Raw genomic sequence first — 27,520 nt, 5'->3', positions numbered from 1 at the left:
TTTAAAAACATATTGCACAGAAGTGCAGTCTGCTGTGCAACATGGCTTAAAGAAAAAGCTCTATAAGGCAGTCAGTGCTGGCCACTTCATAGCGCTTTTTTTCTTGACGTTAAGCCATGTTGCACTGCAGGACGGCCTACTATGCAACATGTGTAAAAAAACATTGACAAAGCCAATAAATAGATCTCGCATAGGCAAGACCTATTTGCTTTGCCAGTGCTTGTTGCTTAATTTCTTGAAACCAAGCACAATGTTCCTGGCCAATTTGTTAGAGTTTTGTCTAGCGGTTTTTTTCGCTTCTTTGTGTGTATGGTGGTTTCAGTGTTATTTGCAAGTCAATGATTTGTACACTTTTGACTCCTTTTATCAATATGCACCTGGCAGCAGGAAAGGTTGAATTTTGAAGGCTGTTTACCACTAGTTTCATTCAAATTCGACCAAGGGAAGTGTGTGTGGGGGAGGGTGGGCAAGGGGATGGTAATCATTATTAATGGTGTAAAATAGGCTTTCTATGTAATAAAGTGGCAGCTTTAACAAGAGAGCTTCAACTGAACCACTTTGGTATAATTAATTCAGTCAGTTAGTCAGACAAATTTGCTTTATTCGAGATCAATCAATCAATCAATCAATCAATGACACTTGTAAAGCGCGCTACATACCCGTAGGGTCTCAAGGCGCTGGGGGGGGGGGGGGGGTGCCGCTACTGCTCGAACAGCCAGGTCTTCAGCTTCTTCCTGAAGGAGAGGTGGTCTTGGGTCAGGCGCAGGTCGGTCGGGAGGGAGTTCCAGGTCTTGGCAGCCAGGTAGGAGAAGGACCTTCCTCCTGTAGTCGCTCTTCGGATGCGGGGGACGGCGGCGAGGGCATGGTTGGCTGATCGGAGGTGGCGTTTGGGAGCGTAGAAGTTGACTCGGCTGTTGAGGTAGCTCGGGCCTTGGTCGTGTAGGGCTTTGTGTGCGTGGGTGAGGAGGCGGAAGGTGATTCTTTTGTTGACGGGGAGCCAGTGAAGGTCTCTCAGATGTCCGGAGATGTGACTGGTTCGTGGGATGTCGAGGATGAGTCTGGCTGAGGCGTTCTGGATCCGCTGGAGTCTCTTCTGGAGCTTGGCGGTGGTACCGGCGTAGAGGGCGTTGCCGTAGTCCAGTCGGCTGGTGACGAGGGCCTGGGTGACGGTCTTCCTGGTCTCGGTGGGGATCCACCAGAAGATCTTCCGTAGCATGCGTAGGATGTTGAAGCACGCCGAGGAGACGTTGTTGACTTGCCTGGTCATGGAGAGGGAGGAGTCCAGGATGAAGCCCAGGTTGCGTGCATGGTCTGTCGGTTTGGGTGCGGTGCCCAGGGCGGGAGGCCACCAGGAGTCGTCCCAGGCGGAGGGTGAGGGGCCCAGGATGAGGACCTCCGTCTTGTCCGAGTTCAGTTTCAGGCGGCTGGTCGTCATCCACTCGGCTACCTTTTTCATCCCTTCGTGCAGGTTGGCTCTGGCGGCGGTGGGGTCGTTGGTCAGGGAGAGGATCAGCTGGGTGTCGTCGGCGTAGGAGATTATGCTGAGGTTGTGTTTGCGTACGATGGCCGCGAGGGGGCTCATGTAGACGTTGAAGAGGGTGGGGCTCAGAGATGATCCTTGAGGGACGCCGCAGATGACTTCGGAGGCCTCTGACTTGTACGGTGGTAGGCGGACTCTCTGTGTTCTTCCGTCGAGGAAGGAGATGATCCATTCCAGCGCCTTGTCCTGGATTCCGATGTTGCTGAGGCGCCGTACTAGGGTGCGGTGGCAGACCGTGTCGAATGCCGCGGAGAGGTCTAGGAGGATGAGGGCCGCTGTTTCTCCATTGTCCATCAGGGCTCGGATGTCATCGGTGGCGGCGATGAGGGCGGTCTCGGTGCTGTGATTGGCTCGGAAGCCGGACTGTGAGGGGTCGAGGGATCCGTTCGTCTCGAGGAAGGCGGCCATCTGCTTGTTGACGGTCTTCTCGATGACTTTGGCTGGAAACGGGAGGAGCGAGATGGGGCGGTAGTTCTTGAGGTCGGTGGGGTCCGCTGTTGGTTTCTTGAGTAGAGCGCTGAGTTTGGCGTGTTTCCAGCTCTCAGGGAAGATGGTGGTGTCGAAGGATGTGTTGATGATGTCTCGCAGGTGGGGTGCGATGACAGCGTCGGCCTTGTTGAAGACGTGGTGAGGGCAGGGGTCGGTCGGTGATCCGGAGTGGATGGAGTTCATCGTACGGATGGTGTCTTCGGTGCTGATCGGGGTCCAGGCGTGGAGGGTGGTGGTGGGAGGTGGTTGTTCGGTCATGGTGTGCGTTGGTTGGTTGTTGAAGCTGTTGTGTATGTCCGCGATCTTGTTGTGGAAGTATGAAGCGAGGGAGTTGCAGAGGTCTTGCGATGGGGTGATGTCGTTGTTTCCTGCGCTGGGGTTGGAAAGCTCTTTCACGATGTTGAAGAGTTCCTTGCAGTTGTGTGCGTTGTTGTCCAGCCTGTCCTTGAATGCTGTTTTCTTGGCGGCGCGGATCAGCTGGTGGTGTTTCCGGGTGGCAAGCTTGAAGGAGGTCCTGTTGTCCGGTGTCGGTTCCCTTCTCCAGACTTTCTCGAGGGCTCGGCAGTTCTTCTTGGAGCTCTTGAGTTCGTCGGTGAACCATGGAGCCTTCTTGCTGCCGGGTCTGCTAGGCGGGGTCCTCAGTGGGGCGAGTTCGTCCGCGCAGTTGCTGATCCACTTCGTGAGGTTGTCGGCGGCCTGGCTGGGGTTCGCTGAGCTGGCAGGAGGGTGCTGGCTCAGGGAGGTGGCGAGCTGGTCTGCTGTGATCTTGTTCCAGCTTCTGCGGGCGGCCTGTTGTTGGTGGTGGTGGGTCGTCGTTCTCTTGAAGGTGAAGTGGACGCAGCTGTGGTCCGTCCATTGAAGCTCTGTGGCGTGGCTGAAGTCGATGTCTGTGCTGGAAGAGAAGACTGCGTCGAGTGTGTGTCCGGCGAGGTGGGTGGGGAGATAAAACTCATAAAAGCATAATACATTATTAATTTTTTTTTATTAATTCATATATGATTAAATAGACTAATCATGCTTAACAAATAATAACTTCATTGACTATAATATACTCTGCACCAATTACTGGCCATCCATCCACTGGAGCACTTTCTGTGTCACCAGGTCTGCACACTAAATGTTAACCCACAACACAACCTCCCAATTTAGCTAGCATAATCCTTCAGTGAACTGTGCTAAATATAATGGTCCATCGTAATAAAGTGAGCCTGACAGAACTACGAACAGATGATTTGATACCACCCCAGTTAAAATTAAACCCTTCATATGCAGCCATGAAAGGAGTGCCATAGAGGCAACAGAGCGTCCGAAGCTCTGGAGTGAGAAAACGGGTGGAAACCCTATCATACGCAGCGGCGGCTCCTCCGTTATGGTGGCGGAGCATCGCCCTGCCTGCTGCGAGTGTAGCAGGCACACACAATAATACAATTTTAATAAATACCATTTTATTAAGGTATCCCAGGCTCGCACTGCTGCAGCGCAATGGCGGGGGTGGGGGGCTGATTAGTGCAATCGCGCTATTAATGCAGCCCACTTCCAGTGCACATGTCAGATTGTCAGGCTGCCTACAGCCGACCAACCTGACTTGAGCACTTCAGAGCCTGCAATCTCAAGGCTGAGCAACAGCCGACGGATTGCAGCTGCAGGCCCCCAGCCTCAAAAGGAGCGCTGGGTTAGCCTGCTCCAACAAATCCTCGAGCTGCATTGCAGCTCCATGATTGATTGGTTTCACGTTGTTCAAGGGAGGAAGTCCTTCCCTTTCCGCCCGAGTCAGCACTAAGTAGAGTGCCAGTAGGATGAAGAAGACCGCATCCAGAGCCTGCACTGCAGTGAGGACACGGAAAAGAGCATCGGGCGGCAGGTGGAAGGTAAGTTCTTTTTATTTTTTTTAACTGTTTATTTGTTGTCCATTTCTCCTCCTTTCTCCCCATTGTCCCCCCACCACCCGCCTCGCTACCCCACCAACACACCATCCGCTACTGCTCATACCTTGATGAAACCCTTCATTGTGGTGTTATCTCTCCCTGCCCTGCAAAATCACCATCATGTTGTCCTAGAGATGGAGGGAGTCACAGACAGATGTTTAAGAAACCACTTTGTTCCAGTAAGTACAGTGGCAGATCACCCGCTATGGCAGAGGAGTGTCACCCCACTGCTTTCAAGCAGTGCTAGAAGCACAAACATTAAATTATAACTTTCAGTTAATTACCATTTTATGTTCCCTTTGCGGGCTGCTTCTCTGGTAACAGAGCAGGGGAGGAGTGGTTTGACCACTCCTAAGTGCACAATGACTGTTTGGTCGCCCTCTCGGCCTACCCAAACCAGTCATGCACACTTCCCCACTTCTCCATGCAGACTGCCTTACAGCCTGCATGGAGAACATGCCCACCCCTCCAGCCCCTGGCTGAGCAACGAATCGACTGGTTTAGGGGTGGGAGTCTGACTGCCTGCTTTCTGTTCCTGAAATCAGAGGCAGGAGAGCAGGTCAGAGACGCGGGACTTGGAGGCGGCAAGGTGATTTTTTTTTTTTTAATTGTGCTCCCTCCCGCAATTGCGATCCCCACCATGCCCCCCCACCCCACCAAGTGCCTGCCCACCCGCGAGCCTTGCCAGCCGGAACTGAGTAAGTAGCTGGCACAAAGCAGTATCCATCACTGAAATGTTATTGGTGGTAAACAGACGTCTGTACTTGATAAATTGCAAATATTAATATTGCGCCAGGCTCCAGGGTCTAACCTGTCTTTTGAAAGAGCTAGGTGAGTACCTGTAGTCAAGACAACTGGTCCTAGCTCCAGAGTGTGTTGGTACGGTGCTTGCTAGTGTACTGTCAGCATTACTGAATTATGTCTCTCTTGTGCTAGAGGGTCACTGGGCTGTTTCAACAATTAAAACACTTATATTCGTTGCTTTCCAGGATGGGTGATTAGCACTGCTCTGAAGCTACCTTGACTTAGCTGGTAGGTTGGTTCAATGGTCAGAGACTGGATCTTTAGAGGTGTTTGAAGGTTGAGTGATCTATCGTATGACGCTAATATTGTAATAAAAATAAAGATGAATGTCTAGTGAGAGTTATTACCTGGAAAGAGATAGGGAAAGCAGCCATCCCATGCCTTGGGTGGACACAAGCATGTGCTCACACACATGTGCCTTTTTGTGTTCTCACCCCCTATGGGTGAGCGTGTAAGTAGTTCCTAACATTGGGTGTCACTGGACTTTACAATTGACAGGCAGTGGGTCTCAGCCCTGTGGAATAGCCATTTGGTCACAAAAAACTGCTACACAGCCATACCCAAAACCCATGGAGGAAAGAGAGTGTAGACTAGAGGAATAGCTAGATATGGGGCTCGCCAATGGGGTCCTCCCCGCAACAAGGTAATGCTGGGTAGCACTGGGTAATAGGGAATTTTCTAAGAAAAAAAGAAATGAAGCTTAATCAGACATCTGGAGTGCAAAACTGCAAACTTTTGTACTTACGTGACTCAATTCTGATTTCCTTCTTGTGAAGAGTAGTGGAGACTTACCCTCTTAGATTAACCTTGAGAAGATAGGACCAGCACCTAATTCTGGATTCAATCGTGTTTACCGTTCAATCTGCATCCACCAGGATCGGAGACAATCACCATGTTTGATTTGAGAGCCTGGTTTCACGGATCTCATACCTCCCATCTAGTCTGAACTTTGTCTCATGGTGCTTCACCAAAGTGCTGAAACCATTCAGTGCTAGGACCAGGAGGAGGGCATCAGTCTGACACCTTAGTTAGCCAATTTTTGAATGTGTTTCGAGGAAACAATGTGAAGAAATGGGTCTTTTGAAACACACATCCAAGAATTTGTAGGATTCCTGGTTGAGTAGAAGACCAGTTCTCACCTCAAGACAATCACAAAGCTTTGTGTACATCCAGATAGATGCAGAGGGCGATTCAGAATCTTCCTCTAGACCATCGGACAATGAGAATGAAAGGAGGTGCCGGCATGGTTCTTTCCATACCTCTTCCAGGGCCATTGAGAGCTGCTCTTCCATCACTACAAGGCATCCAGATAAGGGCTTAGAGAGTGGTCTACACCTACTCTGGAACGATGCAAGAACATGGGCAGAGATTAACAAGACATCACTGAATAACCCGATGGAGCAGGACAGCGGTCTTTGATTTCAGTCCAAATATAAATACAGGGTTCGGGCAAGGACGTGGGTAGAACCCCTAGAGTGGCAGCAAGCAAATCCACTCCATATTGAGGGCTTGCAACTCTGATCTATTATTGGGGGCTTTTGTTAAGACCCCAAATAAAGCCGTTGTTTATATTTTATCCCTACTATATGAAATTGTCATGGATTCTGGGAGCTTGGTACTAGGATCTGCTTTCAGGTGCATTTGTTAAGACCCAAAATAAATCAGTTGTTTCTGTCTTGTTCTTACTCAGTGAAGTTGTCATGACTTTAAGAGTAGGGCAGCATGATTTGTTTGCTTTGATCACCCAAAGAAAGTCCTAGGGCTGCGGAGGGCAGGAATACAAAGCTTTTACTCTAAATTCATATATATTTAGCGTGGGAATAGACTTGCATTGGATGTAGATGGGAAGTGGGTCATTTTATGCAAAAGGAGGACAAACAGTTCCCACTAGCAAGAGTCCTTTTCATGCCCTGCCTTCTTTGAAAGCAAAGACTCGTTCCCTCTAGTTAAAGAGACGGGCCTCCATTTTCCCAATGAGGATGATTACGGTAAATTGAGTAAATGCCTTAATTTCCCCAAGTACAGAACTGCGCCTCACTTTCACCCTTCTAAAAGCACTTTCCGCCCTGGAGCCTGTTGTGAGCCATCGCTGTGGTTTGTGTCGACGCCGTCTCCTGAGGGGTACGCAGATGGCGTGACACTGCTGGGACATACTTTGCTGGCGCGTCAGGTCAGGCAGGTGATCCCATTGTGAGTGTGCCTCTTATACAAAAGTACTGCCGACATTGCAATTGTGGATATTGCAGTTCCCAGGCTGTTTTTTTTTATTATGTACTCATTTGTTTTATTTAACATCACTTTTCTTGAAAAGAGGAATGTCTTCGGCAGTACTCTTTTCCCTTTCTCGTAGTTCTGCAGGCAAGATATTTCATTTTTTTCTGTTTTACAAACAATAGAGGGGCATATTATCAAGGGGGTTTATCTCCGCTTTTTTGGCTTTAAAAGCCAAGAAAGCGGAGATAAAATTATCTCCCTATTACCTAGCTGTCGCTAACACCAGTTAGCGACAGCTAGTAGGAGATAGCGAGCATCTTGGCCCCACTTTGCATGTCGTGATATTTATCACTAATGGCATGCAAAGTGGGCGTGCCAAGATGTTAGCAACTGGAAACAGTCACTAACATCGCTATCTCCTATTACCAACTTTTGGAGATATTCGCGCTAAGCATGAATATCTCCAAAAGCTAACACCTGCCCTGGGCAGTTCTTAGCCATGTTATCCAATGGGAGGTGGATAACATGGCTAAGGGCATTAGCTCGGTAATGCATGAATATCGCTGACTTTTCAGCGATATTCATGCATTGCGGCCGATTTTTATCGCATTTGCGATAAACCTTGGTAATACCAAGGTTTATCTGCGATAAAAATCGCCGCAGCTCTGTGGTAAATTTTTGTCTCTAACCAAGCAATAGCGATAATTATCGCTATTGCTTGGTAATATGCCCCACCGTCTTTTTCCTTGCTAAAGGTAGGGCTCTGTGCAGATTGTTGTTGTAGGCGGGCTGGTGTAGGTGAAAGGGTTCTTGGTGTCTACTCCTAGGGTGACTATTTACAGACGGCTGCGCCTCTGGGTTTGTGGACTCAGGTTTATTAGACTCACATTCCAGCCTTTTATCCACCAGTCCGTATTTTGCGTGTGTTCATCTGTGGTTTGCACTTCTGAGGAAAGGCAGGTATCCTGCAGGTATGAGGTTACCTTCCAGTCATGTGTATCATTGTAGTTAGTTGCGCCGCCCCAGATGTGTCCCCTAGTAGGTGGGTAATGATTCGCCAGAGGTGATTTAAATAAAGCCTACCCCTGCCTTTGTTTTTTCCTAAAAGATAACACATATGTATATGGGCAAAGCTATATCATTGGGATCAAATAACTAACGGATGCAAACAGTAAAAAAACACTTTGCCAGACACATAACCGAATCCTTTACATTATCTCTATGGCCTTAAAGATTATGTGCCTGATTATGAGTTTGGCGGTGTGGGCCGCCACGCCACTGCCCTATTCCCACACTGCGAAACTCAACCACCCGCCAGATTAGGAGTTTTCTCCTGGTCAGGCGGGCAGTCCCACGGTGGTACCATGTTAAAACTCACATGGGAACTTTAGCAAGCCAGCCCGTGGGAGCACCAAAGCCCTTTCCGGAATGGCATGGACAATGAAGTTCATGCCATGCAGGAAGAGGGTGTGCATGCACACATGGGGGAACACTTTGTGCCCCCCTGTATGCATCCTGAGGCCTTTTTCCTCACCGCCACACTTTTCATGGTGGCCTCACCACCATGAAAACTGCGGCTGTAAGAAAACTCGTAATATGCTTGGCGGTGCCACAGGGGTACTGCCTAAACAACAACACACCTGCCAGTAATGAATATGATTGACTGTTTTTTAGAATGACCCCTATGGACAAGACATAAAGATCCGTTTTTTTATTTGCGTCACTAGTTTAATCATTTATTTTAACACTAGTGAATCAGAAATGTATTTTCAACAAGTGAAACAATATTCATGTGTATATACAAACAATTTGGAAAAAGCATTATAATGAAAACATACTATACAAAACAATTTATACAATATTTACAACACATCCACACTTTCACTTTGGCCAAACCATTCACCCATCTACATTCATACTACAAAGCAAAAAATACTTAGGGCCTAGTGGCAAACAACATAAGTTCATATAAATTAATAAACAATGGATACAGATGGTAATCAATGTACTAAACTCAATCACATTAGTATTAGTCTATTTAATAAACACTATTTATATACTAATTTCGATTTGACAGAAGAACCCTAAAAAAAGGTCGACGCGTTTCGAACTCCCCAATGCGGAGTTCTCCTCAGGACCAACAATCTAAAAAAAAACAACGAAGATTCATTAGGAATTTCTATCCTAAAAGCTCTTACTAACAGTAACACCTCCAATCAAACACCTCTGTCCATACCTTATTGTAAGACAAAAAAACATCTTCCTAGTAGATGGCGTGCAGCCAATCAGCCACTGTAGGTGAGGAGAATATAACAAAACAGTTTGGAGTTAAGCCACACCACACACGTATTACACAAAACATATTTCATGTATAATGGGTTCAAATGGACCGCTTACCTCTTTTGAGGCTCATGTATTATTTCTGAGGAGAGAAAAATATCTATATCAGATGCGGGGGGCCAAATACGTGCTACGACGTGGATTAATTTACATTTCAACAGACAAGCGTGCTATGTCGAGGCTGGCGATCGACTTACCGGGTATTTAGATCGTGTGTGCCACAATGATAAATTGTGGGGCACCCGTTTAGTGCTGACGTCCTGCTCAGGTTCTATGAGAGGCAAACAAAAAGTCGTCTGATTACTCTGGTAAGCGGAGCCGATTAGCAAAATGTGACGGCGAAAGCTATTGAGATCATCACCAACAACACATTCTTTGCTCGTCCGTAGTCGTATTTTCGGAAAACGCATTAAAAAACCCTGCGATGGAACAAGGTTTTTAATTGGAGGTTCAGCCTACCATGTGATCGCGAGTTACCGGTTTGTTGTTGAGGTTTTAAAGGGGCAGAGCCGGTGCTAGTTGTCTAGATGCAACTTTATTGAATATACCAAATAATTGTAGTATATTCCAAAATGCTTGGGCTCTGATCCGGTCTTTGGAGTGAGCATACACGCTCCACATCTAACTCCATGCAGGATGCATATATTCGGCGATGCGGAATAGACCCACACAGGGGCGATAGGGCGATTGTGAGAACGGTATAGTCCCAGTTACTCTCATTTGGCAGAACTCGATCCTCTGTTGCCAAGAATAAAAGCATACTATAGCTGGATTTCTGTACTCGGGGCCCCAATGCTCAAAGAACCAACCAATAAACTGTTAAGTAGATGGAATCGACTTCTTTAGGTACTGCCAGCATGCGGCAGTCCTCTGGCCGGTGCACCACCGCCAAGGGATCACAGATCCCCAGCAGTTGCGGCGGCCCAATGGCAGATCAACTGCCAAACTCGTAATAGGGCAGTTGGACCGCCGATGCGGCGGTAGCTGTACCGCCACCGTGGGTTCAGCGATCCATCGGACTGCCAAACTCATAATCAGGCCCTATATATTTGTGTGTGAGGTTACATTTCGGTTGGGACCTCATGACATTTTACAAGGGGGAGACATTTTGAATTACACCCCCTGTAACTCCAGAATTCTCTCTATAGCAAAGAGATGGGAGATGCTGACTCACCAGCATTGTCCAATGTAAGTCCAGCAGGGCTGGATACTGGACAGATTTTCAAGACATCAACAAAAGATACATCTACATATGATTACTGCAATTTAAACAATTGACGTTAAGTGGTCACTAGTAATCCAGAAAATATAGGGTATAGATCCGGCTGTCACAGGCATACCGGCCATGCACGTCCACATCCCTTCATTGCCTACTAATCCAGCCTCCATCTTGAAATACCTTATCTCACACAGCGTCACTTGAACTCAAGCCACAAACAGACAGCTATCCCCCTCAGACCTTCGACAGTCTCCTGACACTGCCTCATTCTGCAGAGCATTGGAGGGAAAATTTGTTAGAAATTATAAAATATGAACTTATTTCATAATTCCCACGTGTATTATAAGCGTTAGGAAACATTGCGCTATCTACACATCATTTATGTTTATGGCAACAGGTGCATTCCAAGGGTCTCAATCATCTGCTAAACTGGGGTCCACGGTTGTACCCCTCTGAAGTAAAGCTGTGTTAGAGGGTACAGTCTTAAATGTATGTTTTGTTAGAGTCCTAGTGAAGCCGTGGTTCACTTTCATTAATCGCCGAAAACACTTATAATGTTGCCTCAGTTTACACATAAGGCCCTAGGCTGGAATTATAAACATGCATGGCTTAAATATCAGAAATATGTATCAAATATGCAGAAAGAGATGCTTTTAAATAATCTAAATATTTGCATATATGGGACAGAGACATTTGCATATTTATGACGGAGACCTAAAAGAGATCTATTAAAATATAAAGCTACACAACGAAGTAATACTTGAGTCCTATCTTTCAGTAAGCATTGGTTCCAAGTCTGGACATGCCCGCACGTGCTGGGTTCCAAACTATACTTTTTCACCCACTATGACATTCTAGACCGAGACCCGCCGTATGCAAATCAGTCTTGGCCTTTCTCCAACAGGGACAGTCCTGGCCAGACCACCAGGTTAGGTCTTCTCCATATGGGAACATCAGCAACCAGACCAGTTCTGACTTACTTCGGTCTTATCAGTGAGGTATAGCTTGAGACCAATGGCACAGTGAGCACAGGACCCGCGCCTGGGCACACCCATCACACTTAGAGCATTTCCAGTAAAGAAAAAACAACAACAAGGTGATGGAAGGAATGATAGAATTAATCTCAGCCTCTGACGAGCACTCGGACTTGTAAATCATTCTTGGCCCTGCTCCAGCAGATCAGTCCACAGTCCAAGCCAAAGCGTCAAGCCAGGACACCTCCAGATGGAAATACAAGACGCATCAGACCAGTTTTGACCTACTTACATTTCCTCAGTGAGTAATAGCTTGAGTACTATGGCATATTGAGAATAGGACACTAGTTTGGGGTTAGTTGTGGTCCATTCTGGAGAGGTCTCGATATAGCCATTCGTATCTGACTGTTCCTATGAGGAAGAGTTGGTACTGATTTACATAAGGCAGGACTTTGCATAGTGGGTGAAAAACAGTGGACTAGAATGCAGCTCTAAGCAATTGCTGATGCCTGAGATTAAAGCATTCCATCCATCACCTTGGTGTTGTAGTAAAAAAAAAGAAAGCGTACAACACTTGGCTCTTATGTAAAATGTCTGGTTCTCATGATGCTCTCAAATGGCCTTGTGTCATAGTTGTGCTATATATATTAAAATACAAAATTGCAAAATGGCAGTAGTTCAAACATCCATTATTTTTCTTCTAGTTTAAAGACCAGTTGGGGCTGCCACCGGCTGTGTATTTATGACCGCCATGAGGTGGTGGTAATGCCAAGACAAATGGTGCCAGACTGCCCACCCATATCAGGCTGGCTGGGGTGTCACCGTTTTCAGTAGCGCCCCTGCTGTTGAAGACCGCCATGTAAGCCCTGTTGCTTTTCCATGGAGTCCCTGCACACGTGAGCATTTCACTATTGAAGTGGTGGAGATATTTCTTGAGCGACACCAGCGGTCGTCTAGCTCTTGCTAGAATTATCTTCCTTAGGATGGGGGTGTTGACGACGGCTCCTGGTGCTCCTACCATAGCAAAATAACTTGCTACACACATATGACACTCAGCTGCGGCCCGTGCAGGTAATTGCAGTGGGGTGGGGAAGTTGACATAAAACGACGAGGGTAAATAAAATAAAAAATAAGAAACCACTTACCTCGCACTCACCACATTGCTGACTCGCCGATGCGGCGAGTGCAGGGTAAGTGTTGTTCTTCTTTACTTTTATTCTCCCTCGTCGTATGTCGACTCCCCTACCCCCAGCCACGCCACTGATTTTACCTGCACAGGCCACGTCTGATTACACTATATATTATTTTGGGTGTATAAATCCACTGAGCTATCCTAGGCACATCAAACCATGACAACAATTCCCTTGTTGCATTTCGAACTCTTATCTTATGATCTGCAATCCAGGCAGAAAAGCTGAACTTGGAGAAGCCACCCCTGGCACAGCTGGACACAGTCAGCCCAATGTTTTGCTCACTCTTCTCTTGTTGCCCAACACTCGAATTCCTGCCAAAAGAACAGAATGGTGTTTGTTATTGAATACTGTATTCTTGTCATTTTTGCACATTGATTCATGCCTCAGGTTAGAGCAAACAGCAAGTCAATAGAGCCAAGCACTGACAAAGCCAATTGTGTTGTTATTTGTATAGTTAAAAGTATTTCTCAGTGCAGTAAGGCAATGGGAACATGCATCATGTAGATAACGGCAGTGCAAGTTTTTGTCCCTCTCCCTTTCACACTCCCACACAAACACACAAAACACACACAGATAATAACCAGGACCGGACTGGGAACCCAAAGCAGCCCTGACAAATTTTGTCAGACCAGCCCCCAAACGGTGCATATCGAGCGAGCCGGACCTCTACAGGAGGGCTCTTAGGGGGTTCTCACCCCAAGAAAATTTGGCGAAAATATGGTGCATTCTTCTTTATATATTCAATTGTATTCGTTTTTAAAGCATAGTAAATAATGACCTTACAGTGCACCAGGATATAGCTCTTCAATGATTCCCTCACTATCACCCTCCAACAGTGCCTCTCATCTTTCCATAGCCCCTCTCTCACTTGTATTTCATTTGTTTATAGGGCCTCTCACACCACTGTAGGGTATCAAAACATTTTACATCGCACACATACAGAAACAATTAATCATACATGTGTTAATCAGTGTATAGATAATGTTACATAAGTCAAAGGGGACTACAGGATGAAGGAATCACATGCCATCCATACTGGTAGGCATTTTTAAGACTCCTTGGTCTGGGGAAGTGCAAACTGAGGATTTAGAACATAACACATTGGTTAGCATTGACGTTAATAATAAGAATTTATTTTTACCCGAACAAACCCTCTTTAGCAAAATTAGGATAATAAAAGACTGGGGGAAAACGTTATTTTATAACCTAGATAAAGATTGTAATTTATGAACTGCACAGTCACAAAAGGATCTTTTTGACAAAAGCAGGAACCCACTGAGCTATGCAAATAGATTACTGCTCCGTGGTCTGCATAGTACTTGCTCTTTGTAGCAGGCATAATAACCCCCTGCACTACCTTAGGTGAATCAAATCTCACACTAGACAAAACTAACTCCATCTTTCTCCAGCAGGAACATTAATCACCAGAGTCATCTTGGCACGCAATGTTGCATCAAAAACTGTTGGAGATACAAGAAACTCTGTAGTGTTTTTAAAACTGCTGCCCTGCTACAAAACTGGCTTCTGGTAACAAAAGCATCCCCCACCCTTCCAACCTCACGGGGAAACGCCTGATGCCTGGTATGGCCAGTCCTGCATTGAGAACAACTACCACACAGTACAGCACAAGATGCGGCAGTGCAAGCTTCACATCCGCAAATCAGCGAAGTCCCTCCTTATGGCTAGCCCGTTAGTCCTGATGGGTCCAGCACCTGCAGTTAGCGGGCCAATCGGAATTCAAAATTAATGGGAATGCCGCTGGTGGGTGGTACTCTACCTGGAGGTTTCACCTGCTGCAACCTGCAAGTAGGTGAAGACGCCAGTGGAATAACATGGAAAACATGTGTGAATCAGCATAGTAAATCCAATCCCTGCACATTACTCCCCCAAATAATATAATCCTCATTATGTCAATCCCCCTTCAAAAATTACCGGGACCACCAGTAACTGGGGGGATTGTAATGAGCCACTCCTAATGAGAGCTTGTGGACAGCTGTTTTTGTTTTGCTTATGTTGAAAGAAGTGGGTACCTCCAGCACCAGCTTGTACAGAGGATACACAGGAAATAGACGCAGAGGGTAAATCTAAGCTGAGCCTCAATTGATCTAGCAGTTTTTAGCTTTGCAGTACTTAGGTGAGGGCCCCATGCACTAAGGTGAGATAAAAGCTCCCCCAGGTAGGAGACATTTTCACCTCCTCCAGTTTGTGGCCCATCAAACGATGTACTTTCTTCCTTGGTTTTCCCTTCCCGCAGAACATAATGAAGGTTTTTGCTGGATTAATTTTCAAATCCTTTTGCTCCATATATGCTGCAAACTTTACAATCAGTTATTGCAACCCATTTGCGGTTCTGGAAATGAGTACCACATCTTCAGCAAATAGGAGCACTGGAGTGGGCCGGGAGCCAACCTTGAGAAAGTCAGCTTCTACCTGCTGTAGCATTTTATCCACCCCATGATGTATAGGCAAAAAAGGAGTGGAGCAAAGACACAACCTTGTCTAATGCTTCTGGTGACCTTAAAGCCTGGGGTACATTCACCACCCATCCTATATCTTATCTGTGCTGTTAGTCGATCATAAAGCTGGGATAAGTGTGAGAATATATCAGTCAGCGCACCCAACTTGATCAGTGATTCCCATAACTTAGCATGGTTTACCAGGTCAAAGGCACAGTTCAGGTCGGTGAAGCAGAGATAAATGTGTCCTTGTCTGGCTTCTGTGTATTTGCCTATTGTAAGATTAAGATTGAGGCACTGCTCAATAGTGCTGATGTCTCTTCTAAACCAGTACTGGATATGGTTAGCACCAGGTTATCCTGTACCCAAGCCTCCAAACTCTCCAGTATTATTCTTCCTATGATTTTTACTGATGAGTCCAGAAGGCATATCTGGCCATAAAACTTTGCCTCCCCTCTATTTCCCTTTTTTAGGTCTCATCTGGCTTTAGCAGCGCGCATGCGCTGCTAAAGCCATGACGAGGGCCTTTTGGAATCAATACCATTCCAAAGCGTGCACGTGGGGAGACAGAAGAGACAGAAGATGTGCACGCGGGGATTGGATGCTTTACTGGTGGCGTGATACACTTGGGACTTTTTTTTCCGCCGCCTGTAATGGCAGTTCCCGCGTGCACATCTTCAGTCCGTCCCATGACGGGCCGCGCTTGCTCTCATAGCTTTCATCGACGGAAGAAAGGGTCAAGAAAAAAATGTCTTTGAAACTGATGCGTGCCGTGGCACTAGCGTATTTTCTTGGTGGGGGAGGGCTGTTGCCCTTGTACCGAATTTTTACACATGACTAATGAAATGTGTGTTGCATACAATAATCTTCGCAAAAATTACACATAGCACACAAGCAAAAAACGTATTACAATTTCAAGCAGCATTAATCTTGAGCAACTTTATCCTATCCCTTCTTTATTGTCACATATAGCATTTAGCACGCTGGGACCTATAATTGTGCTTCTTTCATTACAAGCACGAGGGTACAATTCACAGCATGTTAAGGGCTGGTGTTAGGGGCGCGTTTGTTCTCATAACTTTCATGAACGGACGACTGGGTAAAAAAAAAAAGTCTTTGAAACTGATGCGTGCCGTGGCGGCAGCGTATTTTCTTGGGGGGAAGGGCTGTTGCCCTTGTACGGAATTTTTACACATGACTAACGAAATGTGTGTCGCATACGACGTATAATCTTCGTAAAAATTACGCATAGCACACAAGCAAAAAACGTATTGCAATTTCAACCAGCCCTAATCTCAAGCAATTTTATCCTGTCCCTTCTTTATTGTCACATATAGAATTTGGCACGCTGGGACCTACAATTGCGCTTCTTTCATTACAAGCACAATGGTACAATTCACAGCATGTTAAGTGCTGGAGTTAAAAACATAACTCTGGATGAAGGTGCTCCTAAAGACATTGAGTCAACCTACAAGTGTGATATTGAGTCCGTCTTGCACCTCAACCACGCCTTTCAATTTTAAGGCCTGGGAATGAGATCTTATAGTGGGAAAAATGGCCCAGTGCTGGAGGCAGCCACTATCTTTTGATGTTGTACTGCATTAGGCAGTACAGATTGGGGTTTTGATCGATTTTCACCAGGGCCACTGATATGCAATTCTGAGTCTGAGGCGTTCCAACATAATTATCGATTTGAAGTATTTCCCACATAATCCATCATCTGCTGCATAATCTGCAGATTTTAACAAAAAAATATTGTTTCTTGCTGAAATAGATCATAAGTTAATAAAACAGAATAGCATGTGTTGGCAAGCAGTGGAGGCCCTTTGCAAAGGTTGATCAGTCACGTTTCCTTTGCCTATTGATCTATTTGGGGGTTAAACTGGTACTGATGAGGTGACATTTTTGCCCAGACAGTGTTAACTTGTGTAAAAATTGTAAAATAATGAAGTAAGACTATCGCAAAATGAGTGCAGTATGCCACATAATTTACCTTTTGTTGTTGCATAATTTAGTCAACACTGCTGCATAATTTGACCATTCCATTACCACATAATTCCAGTGGCAATGACGTACCACGGCGGGTGCCCGTAGGTCCTCTCTTTCAAGATACATTCACTTCAGTTTTATAAGTGATGCTGAACCCCGAAGAGTTTGTGTACAACGCCTCATGTGTCACAAGCCGTTAAAAAAACACATCTATGCGGCTTGCAGGCCTCGCCACATCATTTGGTTCAGTCCCAATATTGATATGGCCCATGGAAAAATCATTGGTGGCATTCCAGGGAGGCCCCCTATTGTCACCGCCAGCAGTGAATCAATGGGAGTGCAGCTGAAGGGCATGCCCCTCGACTCCTCTTCATTTCATGCCTACAGTGTCAGAGGTGCATGGCAGTGTTATTACAGAAGAGGCCACAGTGCATCCCCCATCACCACATGCTACAGCAGCATCAGGACCAGTGCTTGCAGTGCCATCGCGGAACATCTATAAATGTTCATTTATCTGTAGTTTATATAGTCCAAATCAGACCTACCAGAACAGCAGAACAACATAACACTTTCCATTGGAGCTAGAAGTATAGGAGAAAAACCTATACAGAGGACAAAAGATCACAAACTAGTGTTAGGAAAATATGAAATAAGAACATGCATGCCTAACATGGGGGAATCAGCAGACACCTATGCAATCTAGTGCCTTAATGATAAAGGAAAAATTCAATGAGTGTCGATAACATAATTTGAAGTTGCCACCTATACTACGGTAAGCAGAAGAGTCTGGAAACGTCGTCCTTCTCAGTTTCTTCTTTACATCTCAAACATGGCCTTCATTGCACTAAGCTTGTACCTGGTCGTGCTTGGAAGCGATGCTGGATGAAGCACCTCAATCCATTTAGGGACATACTTTGTGGCTGTTGGCATCAAGGCTACAGCATGCGGGGATCTGTCTTTGCAGAGCAAGACCCTTAACGCTCCCAGGGAACTGGTGGAGGAGACTGCATTACCCTTGGCACCTTCCACTCATTCCAAAGATGCTCACATGGAAACCATTCTTCTGGGCCACAGAATGAGTGTACGGCTCCAAAAACAATAGCATCATGAGAAGGAGGCATTTAACAACAACAGTGTGTCAATAATGCACTTTCCAACGTGACAGTAACAGATTGGATTTTACGGTTAAAGCAAATCACTGCTCGTTCAGTAAACATATGGGTACCAACTCAAGTGGTATGTATGATTTTATGCCTCAGCGATAGTCTGTGCAATTTCAAAGTCTTAAAGCTGAGGTGCGGAGAATCACCATTTACCCCTAAAATATGCTTCATCATCAGAAGCAATATATGTTAATGTGACCCAGCTAATACAGTTTAATAGGCTATTGTATCCAACCTGCATATGTGTTGCCTTCCAACGTGCGACGTTCACTCTCAATGAGTGACACTTATGGTGCAGCGGAGGGTCTAAGAATAAGTTCTTGACAGTTTACTGTTGTGATTCCCACACTGTCTACCTTTCTCTTGTTAACTTTGTTCTAAAGGGCTCTTGTAACTAGACTTTGAACATGGTCTATGCCATTGCAATACTGTGTACGATACTCCTTATTACAACCCCCTGTTTGCCAATTACTCCTTTCCTCAACGCTTGCATGTATGTGAATAACAATCCTCTGGGAAGAGATGTAAGCATTCTGCGATATGTACATGTGCCTGGGCAGGTCATAAAACAAGCATTGAAAATGCAATAGGTCTCGCCTTTTATTAAGTTAATCAAAGGCGAGACCTATTGCATTTTCAATGCTTGTTTTAAGAAGGCCCCAATTATACTCTCTGTCCAGGCACTCAAGATAACCCCTTGTGTGGCTGCATTAAAAACCTGTGTTAATTTAGGGGCCCACAAATTTATATTGTATTTAAAAACATCTACTGGGACCCCGTGAGGCAAGGGGCTTTCCCATTTGCTGATTTTGAAATAACACTAATGACTTCCTTAAAGCTGACCGAACTTATGGGGGGTCAATAATTGGGGCTTTTGTTCTCCCTGTGATATGTCTCCTTTTTGATTTTCTGTGTTAAAAATACTGCCAAAATGGCTAAACCAATCGGATTGAGAGACCAATGTCACAACATCAAATAATTCACAGAACAAGAGTGATATGATGGGAAAAAATAATTTCATTCACGCTGGAAAATAGGAGGAGATTTACTTTCGCAGCGCAATACAGTGCAGCATCCACTGTCGCTGCGCTGCACTAAGAGGAGAGAGGAGAGCAGAGCTGTATCCACTAAGATATGCACTTCTGCTGTCTTTCCCAGCACTGGCACACAAACAGGCTGCCTAGTACCACGAACACACCTTGAACCATAGAGCAAAAGAATGAATGTGATTTGTACCACAGATTGGGTACTGCAAGGGTAGCTTTCCAGTACAAAATATAAATGCATAGATATACCTTAAATGTTTCTTACCGTGTGTGTGCTGTACAGTGCATGCAAGCTGTGAAAAGTTAGAACAAATGAAAATAGTTCCCATTGTTGGCATCTGCATCGATGAGTGTTTGTATTATGGGGCAAAACGTGTCTACAATTGTTAGTAAATAGGGCTTTGAGTCAAAGACCTTGGGGTTAGTATGGGAATGCCCAGATTCTACCCATAGCACTTGCCCTTGATGCAAAGGCCATAATTTGCCATTTGAGTTACTTGTCTGGGCTACTTCCCAGTGCAAAAAAATGGTTGCGCTGGAAAGTGAATCCTTTATCATCACTTTGTGAGTGTTTGTGTCAATTGTTAAGACTTTACACCAGTGTAAAGTGCTAATAAATCTGGCCTCTAGAAAGTGTGTACATTGCTGAGGTACTTCCCCCCGCATTCACCAGCGTTTCATTGCGATGATCACCAGCAGCTTGCTAGCTTTTCATTGAATGTAGATTTGGAATCTTCAGCTTGAAAATATCCCTAATAACTTGTTTCCGAGAGTGTAACTGAATACAAAAAATGGATAATGCATATGTTATTGAAGATCAGCTCACCAGATAAACAAATAACATAGGATATGCAAATCGTAAACCGCGAAAGATAAATGACAAGTTAACTGGATTGTGGAGAGTGGATATTTTCTTAGTTTCCACTATGGCCATATAGTTCTTGTTAGTGTACTATTGAAGCTGTGGAGGAGACCGAAACACTGGTGTAAGGGGTGAAACAAACATCACAAATATAATAGTAAACTCAAAGTAAATATTAAAAAGTCCTATGTGCTGAATGTTAACGTTGTATACCCCTTCATTTGTATTAATACAAAGATAAAAACCTTAAAGAAAAGACAGCTGGGCACCTATATATATCAAAGCTTCAACCATCATAAAGATCCTGTAAGACCAGCGTGGTTGAATTTCATTGATGAGCTCTGATACCAGTCTTACCTAGCCTTCAGTGACGTTTTCCGTTTGTGTTTGTTCGCTACAGGCTCTTTGTGATATGGACACAAGCGGAGGTGGATGGACCGTCATTCAGCACCGTATGGATGGATCAGTGGACTTCCACCGCTCGTGGAAGGACTACAAACAAGTAAGTCAGCCGCCTAGATGGTTTAGAGAGGACAAACTTCCTGAGGGCTGCAAAGCATGAACATAAGCAGAACAGGCAAAATGACGTTTTAGGTGTAGACCCACAAATAGTTTGTTCACATGATATGGAACAGAGGCATACTAACCTATAGAGGCATAGGAATGTACAGCCACATGCATCAAAGGAAATTGCATTCGCAAACGGTGCGAATCGCAAAATTCGGCCGTTTGCGAATGCAATTCCCATTTTTGGGATGCATTAACATTGTTGTTATTTTCGCAATTTAAGAAATCGCAAAATTGCGATTTCTTAAATTGTGATTGCATTTAAGGAATCTTAAATGCAATGCATCAAACTTAAAAAATTTGCGAATTCGCAAATAAGGGGAGCAAATTATCATGAAGTTGACCTTCATGGTAATTTGCGAAAACTTTGAAAAATGCACTAAAGTGCATTTTTCAATGTTCCATTTTACCCACACACAAGACCTTGGGGCATGTGAGTGTGTAAAATGTACTCCTAAGCATATTTCAGGGGTGCAACAGGGTGTCCTTTGGACACCCCTGCACCCTTGAAATTGCATTCTTAATTTGCGAATTTTTAATGGTGAATTGCAAATTAAGGATTTCTTTCCATTCATTCCTATGGGCCTCTAGGCCCATAGGAATGGATGGGGAAGTATTCCTTAATTGCGATTCTCAATTAGAGAATCGCAATTAAGGAATTTTAAGAAATCGCTATTTTTATAGCGATTTCTTGATGCATTGCAGTTGCAATTCCTTAATTGCGATTCCTTATTTTTCGCAATTAAGGAATTGCAAAATGAAAAATTGATGCATGTGCCTGGTATTGTCTTTGGAATGCAGAGATGGTGTGGGAGAACCTAAAGTCACGGCGACTATGCCATGGCCATGTCTCAGCGTTTTTCAAAATGACTACCTCTCTTCTTCTCTTTAGCTGATGCAACAGTTCAGTGCGATAACGCACCTGCTGGAAGTATCTCTTTTACGAGTTTGGTAAAAATCAATACGTGTTAGGTGCCAGCGATGATCCTTCATAGTGCTGAAAACAAGTCTGTGTTATAAAAATTGCCCTATTTCTTATGTTCCCCAGTACATCATGTGGGATTGAAATTCAAATTATGCATCTCATGTGGCATTGAAATTCAAATTACGTGTCTCATCTCTGAAAGATTGAAAAGGTGTCTGGTTTACTGGGAAAAGGATTACTGAAAAAAAGTATGAACCCAGTCCCAGAATGCCCCTGGTATCACTTGGTGAAATCTGGTATTAATTCCGTTTTTTTTATGGTTTAGTTAATGAACTAGGCAGCAGATATTTGGTTACCACACTGTGGATTTACCGTATCAGATTATCGTCCCCAGCCCATTTTTTCTCCCTCGCACCGACCTGGTTTGTAAAACCATAAAGCATTGTGGTGGACACCTAAAGCAGGCCTCCCACCCCTCGCCCTGAAATAAACGCCTTTGCTGTGCGCCGGTGTGCTGCCTCTCTAGACACAGGGCCGGTGTCAGGCCATTCCGGGGCAGCTCTTCTAATCTCCCAGAATGCAGTTGGGCTTCAAGAATGCAGCTCTGCTGGCCTAAGACTTCTGATTACAAGATACCGGAAGCTCTGCTGTTTGATTTCCCTTCTTCTGAACATGCAGGTGGTTCTAGACAGTTTGTCTTATTTAAGCGTGGTGAATTTGTGTCACGAACACAGCGTTTTTATTCTCAAACAAATTAGCAAAATACATGCTAGGGTATGCAGATGCATTGCGAGTATATCTCAGCAGGCGGAGGAACAGGTGGGCTGCAAACACACTGAGGACCTGGTAGACGAGGTGGGGGTGAGCACATTTGAGCAGCTCAGGACAGACTGGGTGCTTCCGGAGATGGAACACATGCTCTCCATCCAAATTAGACACTGGCTATCAGAGTCAGTAAGAAGATCTTTAAACCAGTACGAGAGATGGCTATTGCCTACAATAAACAACAAACATAAAGGGGCAGATTTACAAGCTCCATGCGACACTTTCACGCTGCTGTTGCATCACTTCGGTGACGCAGCGGTGGCGTAAACTATGTGCCACTTTGTGACTTATTTACAACGTGACGCATCTTGGGAGATGCGTCACGTCGTAAAGCCCTGCGCCACATTAAACCTGCGTCAGATTTAGTGTATGCAGGGTGGGTGTTCCGTCGCAAGGAAGATGCAGTGAAATCTACAAGATTTCGAGGAGTCACTTTTACGTTCTTTCTGCGTCAAAACCCTGCTCCTGCAAGAAGCAGGCATAAGGAGTGACGCAGCATGTTAGGCATAGGGCGCCCCTGAGCATTGCTGGAGTTGCGTCGGGCTTGCGACACGACTCCAGCAATGCGCCGCCCTTACACCCTCAGATGCGACACGCATCTGTCTATCCCTGCACCACGGTGCGCCGCATTATAAATGTGACGCATCCTTTGTGGCGCAAGGGTAGTATTGTGTGTCGCATCTTTACTGGCGCATCCCTGCTGATATGCAGGGATGCACCAGTCCTTGTACATCTGCCCCATGGTTTCCGAACTATACTCACTCCTGCAGTTATTCTGCACGACTCAAAGCAGTGGGACGAAGAATTGGGTCATGTATTATCCACAAAGAGTGGGGGGATATATTCCACAGAGCCTACACCCAACAGCACTTTCTGTGGCTAGCAGGGAAACAATGACTAAGATTGTCTCATACTGGTACTACATCCCTGCCAGACTTCACAGCTGTTCCCCCAGTAAGTCAGGCCTTTGTTGGAGGAACTGTGGTAACCCAGGTAAGCTCCTCCACTTGCGTTGGCATTGTCCCAATCTGAGAAGATACTGGCATGAACATGAGATTTCAGGGTTAGAAATCCTATGCTTCCCAGCACACTCTATATTGGGTCTCCCTAACAAACCAACATATTTGCTTCATTCTTTGAGAGGCAAGCAGATGGCGGTAGCACTATGCATGGCACATAAACTATCTTAGCACAATGGGGTTCGGCTAGAATACCGGTGCATTGACATAGGCTCCACCACCCCGGATACCTAATGGTCATGGAAATGATGTCATTGACCAAAATGACAAAGCATTCTCAAAAGGTCTGACCCACCTCCTCACGTTCTGTCCACTGCATTCAGAGAGCTGAATTTTGGTGACCAACCTCTAGCATCAGCCGACATTGTAACCGACTGCTGATAGCAGTGGATAGGATAGGACGTCTCGCTCCAGGGTGGTAAGAGGCAACATTGGATCTAGGCTCTTGCATCCACTGCGAACTCATTATAGCGTGATTCACAGGGTGGGAGATTCAGTATTGGGGGTAACATTCAGTACTATAAGCCGGCCTTCGGTCTGTAAGCTGACTGCTCTATCTATATCTGAGTTAACTTTTGTTTGAAAAGTCAAAAAAAAAAAATTTGATCAATAAATGTCAAAAAATTGCAATACCACCGTATGGAACCCAAAGTAGTTTCATAGATTGGAGTTCCAGGAATATTACGAACGTAGCATAAAATGTGACGATCATAACAAACCATTCCAGGAAGTACCGAGTGGCACATCGAAACAATGCAATGACAATTTTAAGTCGTAAAAGCTCTCACACACTCAGCCACGTGCTCAGTTGCATCTCAGGTCTACCTTTCACAAATGGCGCAGAGTGGGAGTTAAGGCTAAAGAGACGATCCGATGAAAGATCAATGCTTGTGCCTGGACCCAATCCTAACATCATCGACAATCACCGATAATAAGGGTTCCAGAATATCCCTTTGTATGATGTCTGTTGGAGTTAGTTGTAAAATAAATTATGCCATCACCAGCATATCGAGTGCTAAATATTTTGGTACCAAAATATTGTAGCAAAAATATCAACCGCCAAAATGTCAGCAACAAAGCAATTATATATGTAACCAGGGTCATGGAATTATGCGGCAATTAAATTGTGTGGCAAGAAGAGGCAAGTTACACATCATGTTTTGTTCCAATATTGCCTCATGATTTTGACATTTTTGAAAACTAATAATGTCTGGGCAGTGGTATCACGCCATTGGTATACATTTAATAACTAAATAGGGTAAACAGTTACTGAAATATGGCCAGTTAACCTTTGGCACTTCACAACAACGTGTGGCACTCTTTTTAGGAACTTTTTCTCCTCTTCGGTGAGAAGCATTTTTGCAAACATCTGCAAATTACTTACATACTTCTTAACCTGCCAATATTTTGATCGTCGACATTTTTGCTACTGGATTTTGGTAGTCACTTAACTTACTTAACTGATGACCATGCCTTTTTTTCGAGTCAGGCCTCTCAACCCTGGCCCGCCACATAAACAGCTCACTCCTTAAAAATAAGGTAATGACGACACCATGTCTCGATACTTCATTTCAGATTATTTCATCGGCGATGTCGGACGCGTTTCGCCTGATATATATATATATATATATATATATATATATATATATATATATATATATATATATATATATATATATATATATATATATATATATATATATATATATATATATATATATATATATATATATATATATATATATATATATATATATATATTCCTTTGGAGACATCTCAGTAAACTCTGCGACACAGGCATTCATAGACTGCCGCTTAATGGGGACAAGGAAAAGCGGCCCCTGGACAGACGGTCCTCGTCTTTCTAATGGAACATGACTGGACCGGAATTTCCAAGTGTCGGGGTCAAGGGACTCTTTCAGTTATTTCGTGAAAATGAACGGAATGTCGCTGCTCTGCAGTGAAAATAAATTGTTTGTGTGATTTCGGAACAATCCCTTGAGTAATGGACTGCCGGCCCCATTATCCTCTCTGAAAGGGGATGTGTGCGCCGCTGATGGGTGCTGAGGAATGGCAGCGAGGAACATTCCAGAGGCGCCATGTCTGGAGAGATGTCTGCTGTGCAATGGGAGGGGAAGGAGTCTGTGGTGAAAGGGGGTATATATCACTGGTTTTGACTGACTTCCCATTTCGTCCTGATTACATGAAGCTCTCTTCATTAGCAACTTACAATGTTCTTGGAGACGACCCAACAACAAGCATTAGAAATGCAATAGGTCTCGCAGCATTAGAGTTAGTGCTTTTAGAATTGTTTATGTTTTTTTTTGTAAATCTTTAGCATGAGGTTGAGGGTGAGTGAGGGTGAGTGAGGGTGAGGGGTTGAGGGTGAGTGAGGGTGAGGCTGAGGGGTTGAGGGTGAGTGAGGGTGAGTGAGGGGTTGAGGGTGAGGGGTTGAGGGTGAGTGAGGGTGAGGGGTTGAGGGTGGGTGAGGGGTTGAGGGTGAGTGAGGGGTTGAGGGTGAGTGAGGGTGAGGGTGAGTGTGAGTGAGGGTGAGTGAGGGTGGGTGAGTGTGAGTGTGAGTGAGGGTGAGTGAGGGTGAGTGTGGGTGAGTGTGGGTGAGGGTGAGGGATTGAGGGTGAGGGGTTGAGGGTGAGGGGTTGAGGGTGAGGGGTTGAGGGTGAGGGGTTGAGGGTGAGTGAGGGTGAGGGGTTGAGGGTGAGTGAGGATGAGGGGTTGAGGGTGAGTGAGGATGAGGGGTTGAGGGTGGGTGAGGGTGAGTGAGGGTGAGTGTGAGTGAGGGTGAGTGTGAGTGAGTGTGAGTGAGGGTGAGTGTGAGTGAGGGTGAGTGAGGGTGAGGGTGAGTGAGGGTGAGTGAGGGTGAGGGTGAGTGAGGGTGAGGGTGAGTGAGGGTGAGTGAGAGTGAGGGTGAGTGAGAGTGAGGGTGAGTGAGAGTGAGAGTGAGAGTGAGGGTGAGTGAGGGTGAGTGAGGGTGAGTGAGGGTGGGTGAGGATGAGGGGTTGAGGGTGGGTGAGGGTGAGTGAGGGTGAGTGTGAGTGAGGGTGAGTGTGAGTGAGTGTGAGTGTGAGTGAGTGTGAGTGAGTGTGAGTGAGGGTGAGTGTGAGTGAGGGTGAGTGAGGGTGAGTGAGAGTGAGGGTGAGTGAGAGTGAGGGTGAGTGAGAGTGAGAGTGAGAGTGAGAGTGAGGGTGAGTGAGGGTGAGTGAGGGTGAGTGAGGGTGGGTGAGGGTGAGGGTGAGTGAGGGTGAGGGTGAGTGAGGGTTAGGGTGAGTGAGGGTGAGGCGTTGAGGGTGAGGTGTTGAGGGTGAGGTGTTGAGGGTGAGGTGTTGAGGGTGAGGGTGAGTGAGAGTGAGGGTGAGTGAGGGTGAGTGAGAGTGAGGGTGAGTGAGGGTGAGGGTGAGTGAGGGTGAGTGAGGGTGAGGGTGAGTGAGGGTGAGGCGTTGAGGGTGAGGCGTTGAGGGTGAGGCGTTGAGGGTGAGGCGTTGAGGGTGAGTGAGAGTGAGAGTGAGGGTGAGAGTGAGGGTGTGTGAGAGTGAGAGTGAGGGTGAGTGAGAGTGAGGGTGAGGGTGAGGGTGAGTGAGGGTGAGGCGTTGAGGGTGGGCAGAGAGAGTGAGGGGGCGGATGCATATTGTAGTGTGCTCGCTAGGAGTGGGCAGGATGCCACAATGTAGTCATTGCTAGGTGCGAGTATCAGGGAAGTGGATGAAGGGGCATGAGCTAGAATGTCAATGCAGTGGGGTGTGTGGGTGAGATTGTCCTAAGTGCATGGGTGTTCATGCTAGGGGTGTGTGGGTGTTATGTGGGCGGCAGTGGTTATTTGGGCAGGTGCCAGCAGTATGAGTATACGTTTTGTGGATTTAGTAGCAAGGATATGTGTGGTTGGTAGGTTGCAGGGAGATGAATGCTGGGCGTGAGTGCCGGGGGGGGGGCAGAGGGGTCGGTGTTAGTGCTGTGA

General features: G+C 45.7%; 1 protein-coding gene across 1 annotated transcript in view; it reads left to right on the top strand.

Annotated features, from left to right (window-relative positions):
* The window catches only part of LOC147731447 (angiopoietin-2-like), a 225,258-nt gene that overhangs the window by 162,696 nt on the left and 35,042 nt on the right, over positions 1 to 27,520 (top strand). Inside the window, exon 6 of the mRNA XM_086956490.1 lies at positions 20,615 to 20,716. Within this exon, the coding sequence (XP_086812616.1) occupies positions 20,615 to 20,716 (102 nt within the window). The remainder of the gene's footprint in view (positions 1 to 20,614; positions 20,717 to 27,520) is intronic.

Source organism: Lissotriton vulgaris, chromosome 2_1 (assembly GCF_964263255.1).
Source record: "Lissotriton vulgaris chromosome 2_1, aLisVul1.2, whole genome shotgun sequence".
Lineage (NCBI taxonomy): Eukaryota > Metazoa > Chordata > Amphibia > Caudata > Salamandridae > Lissotriton > Lissotriton vulgaris.
The sequence above is the reverse complement of the archived record's forward strand: the minus strand, read 5'-3'. Positions and strand labels throughout refer to the sequence as shown.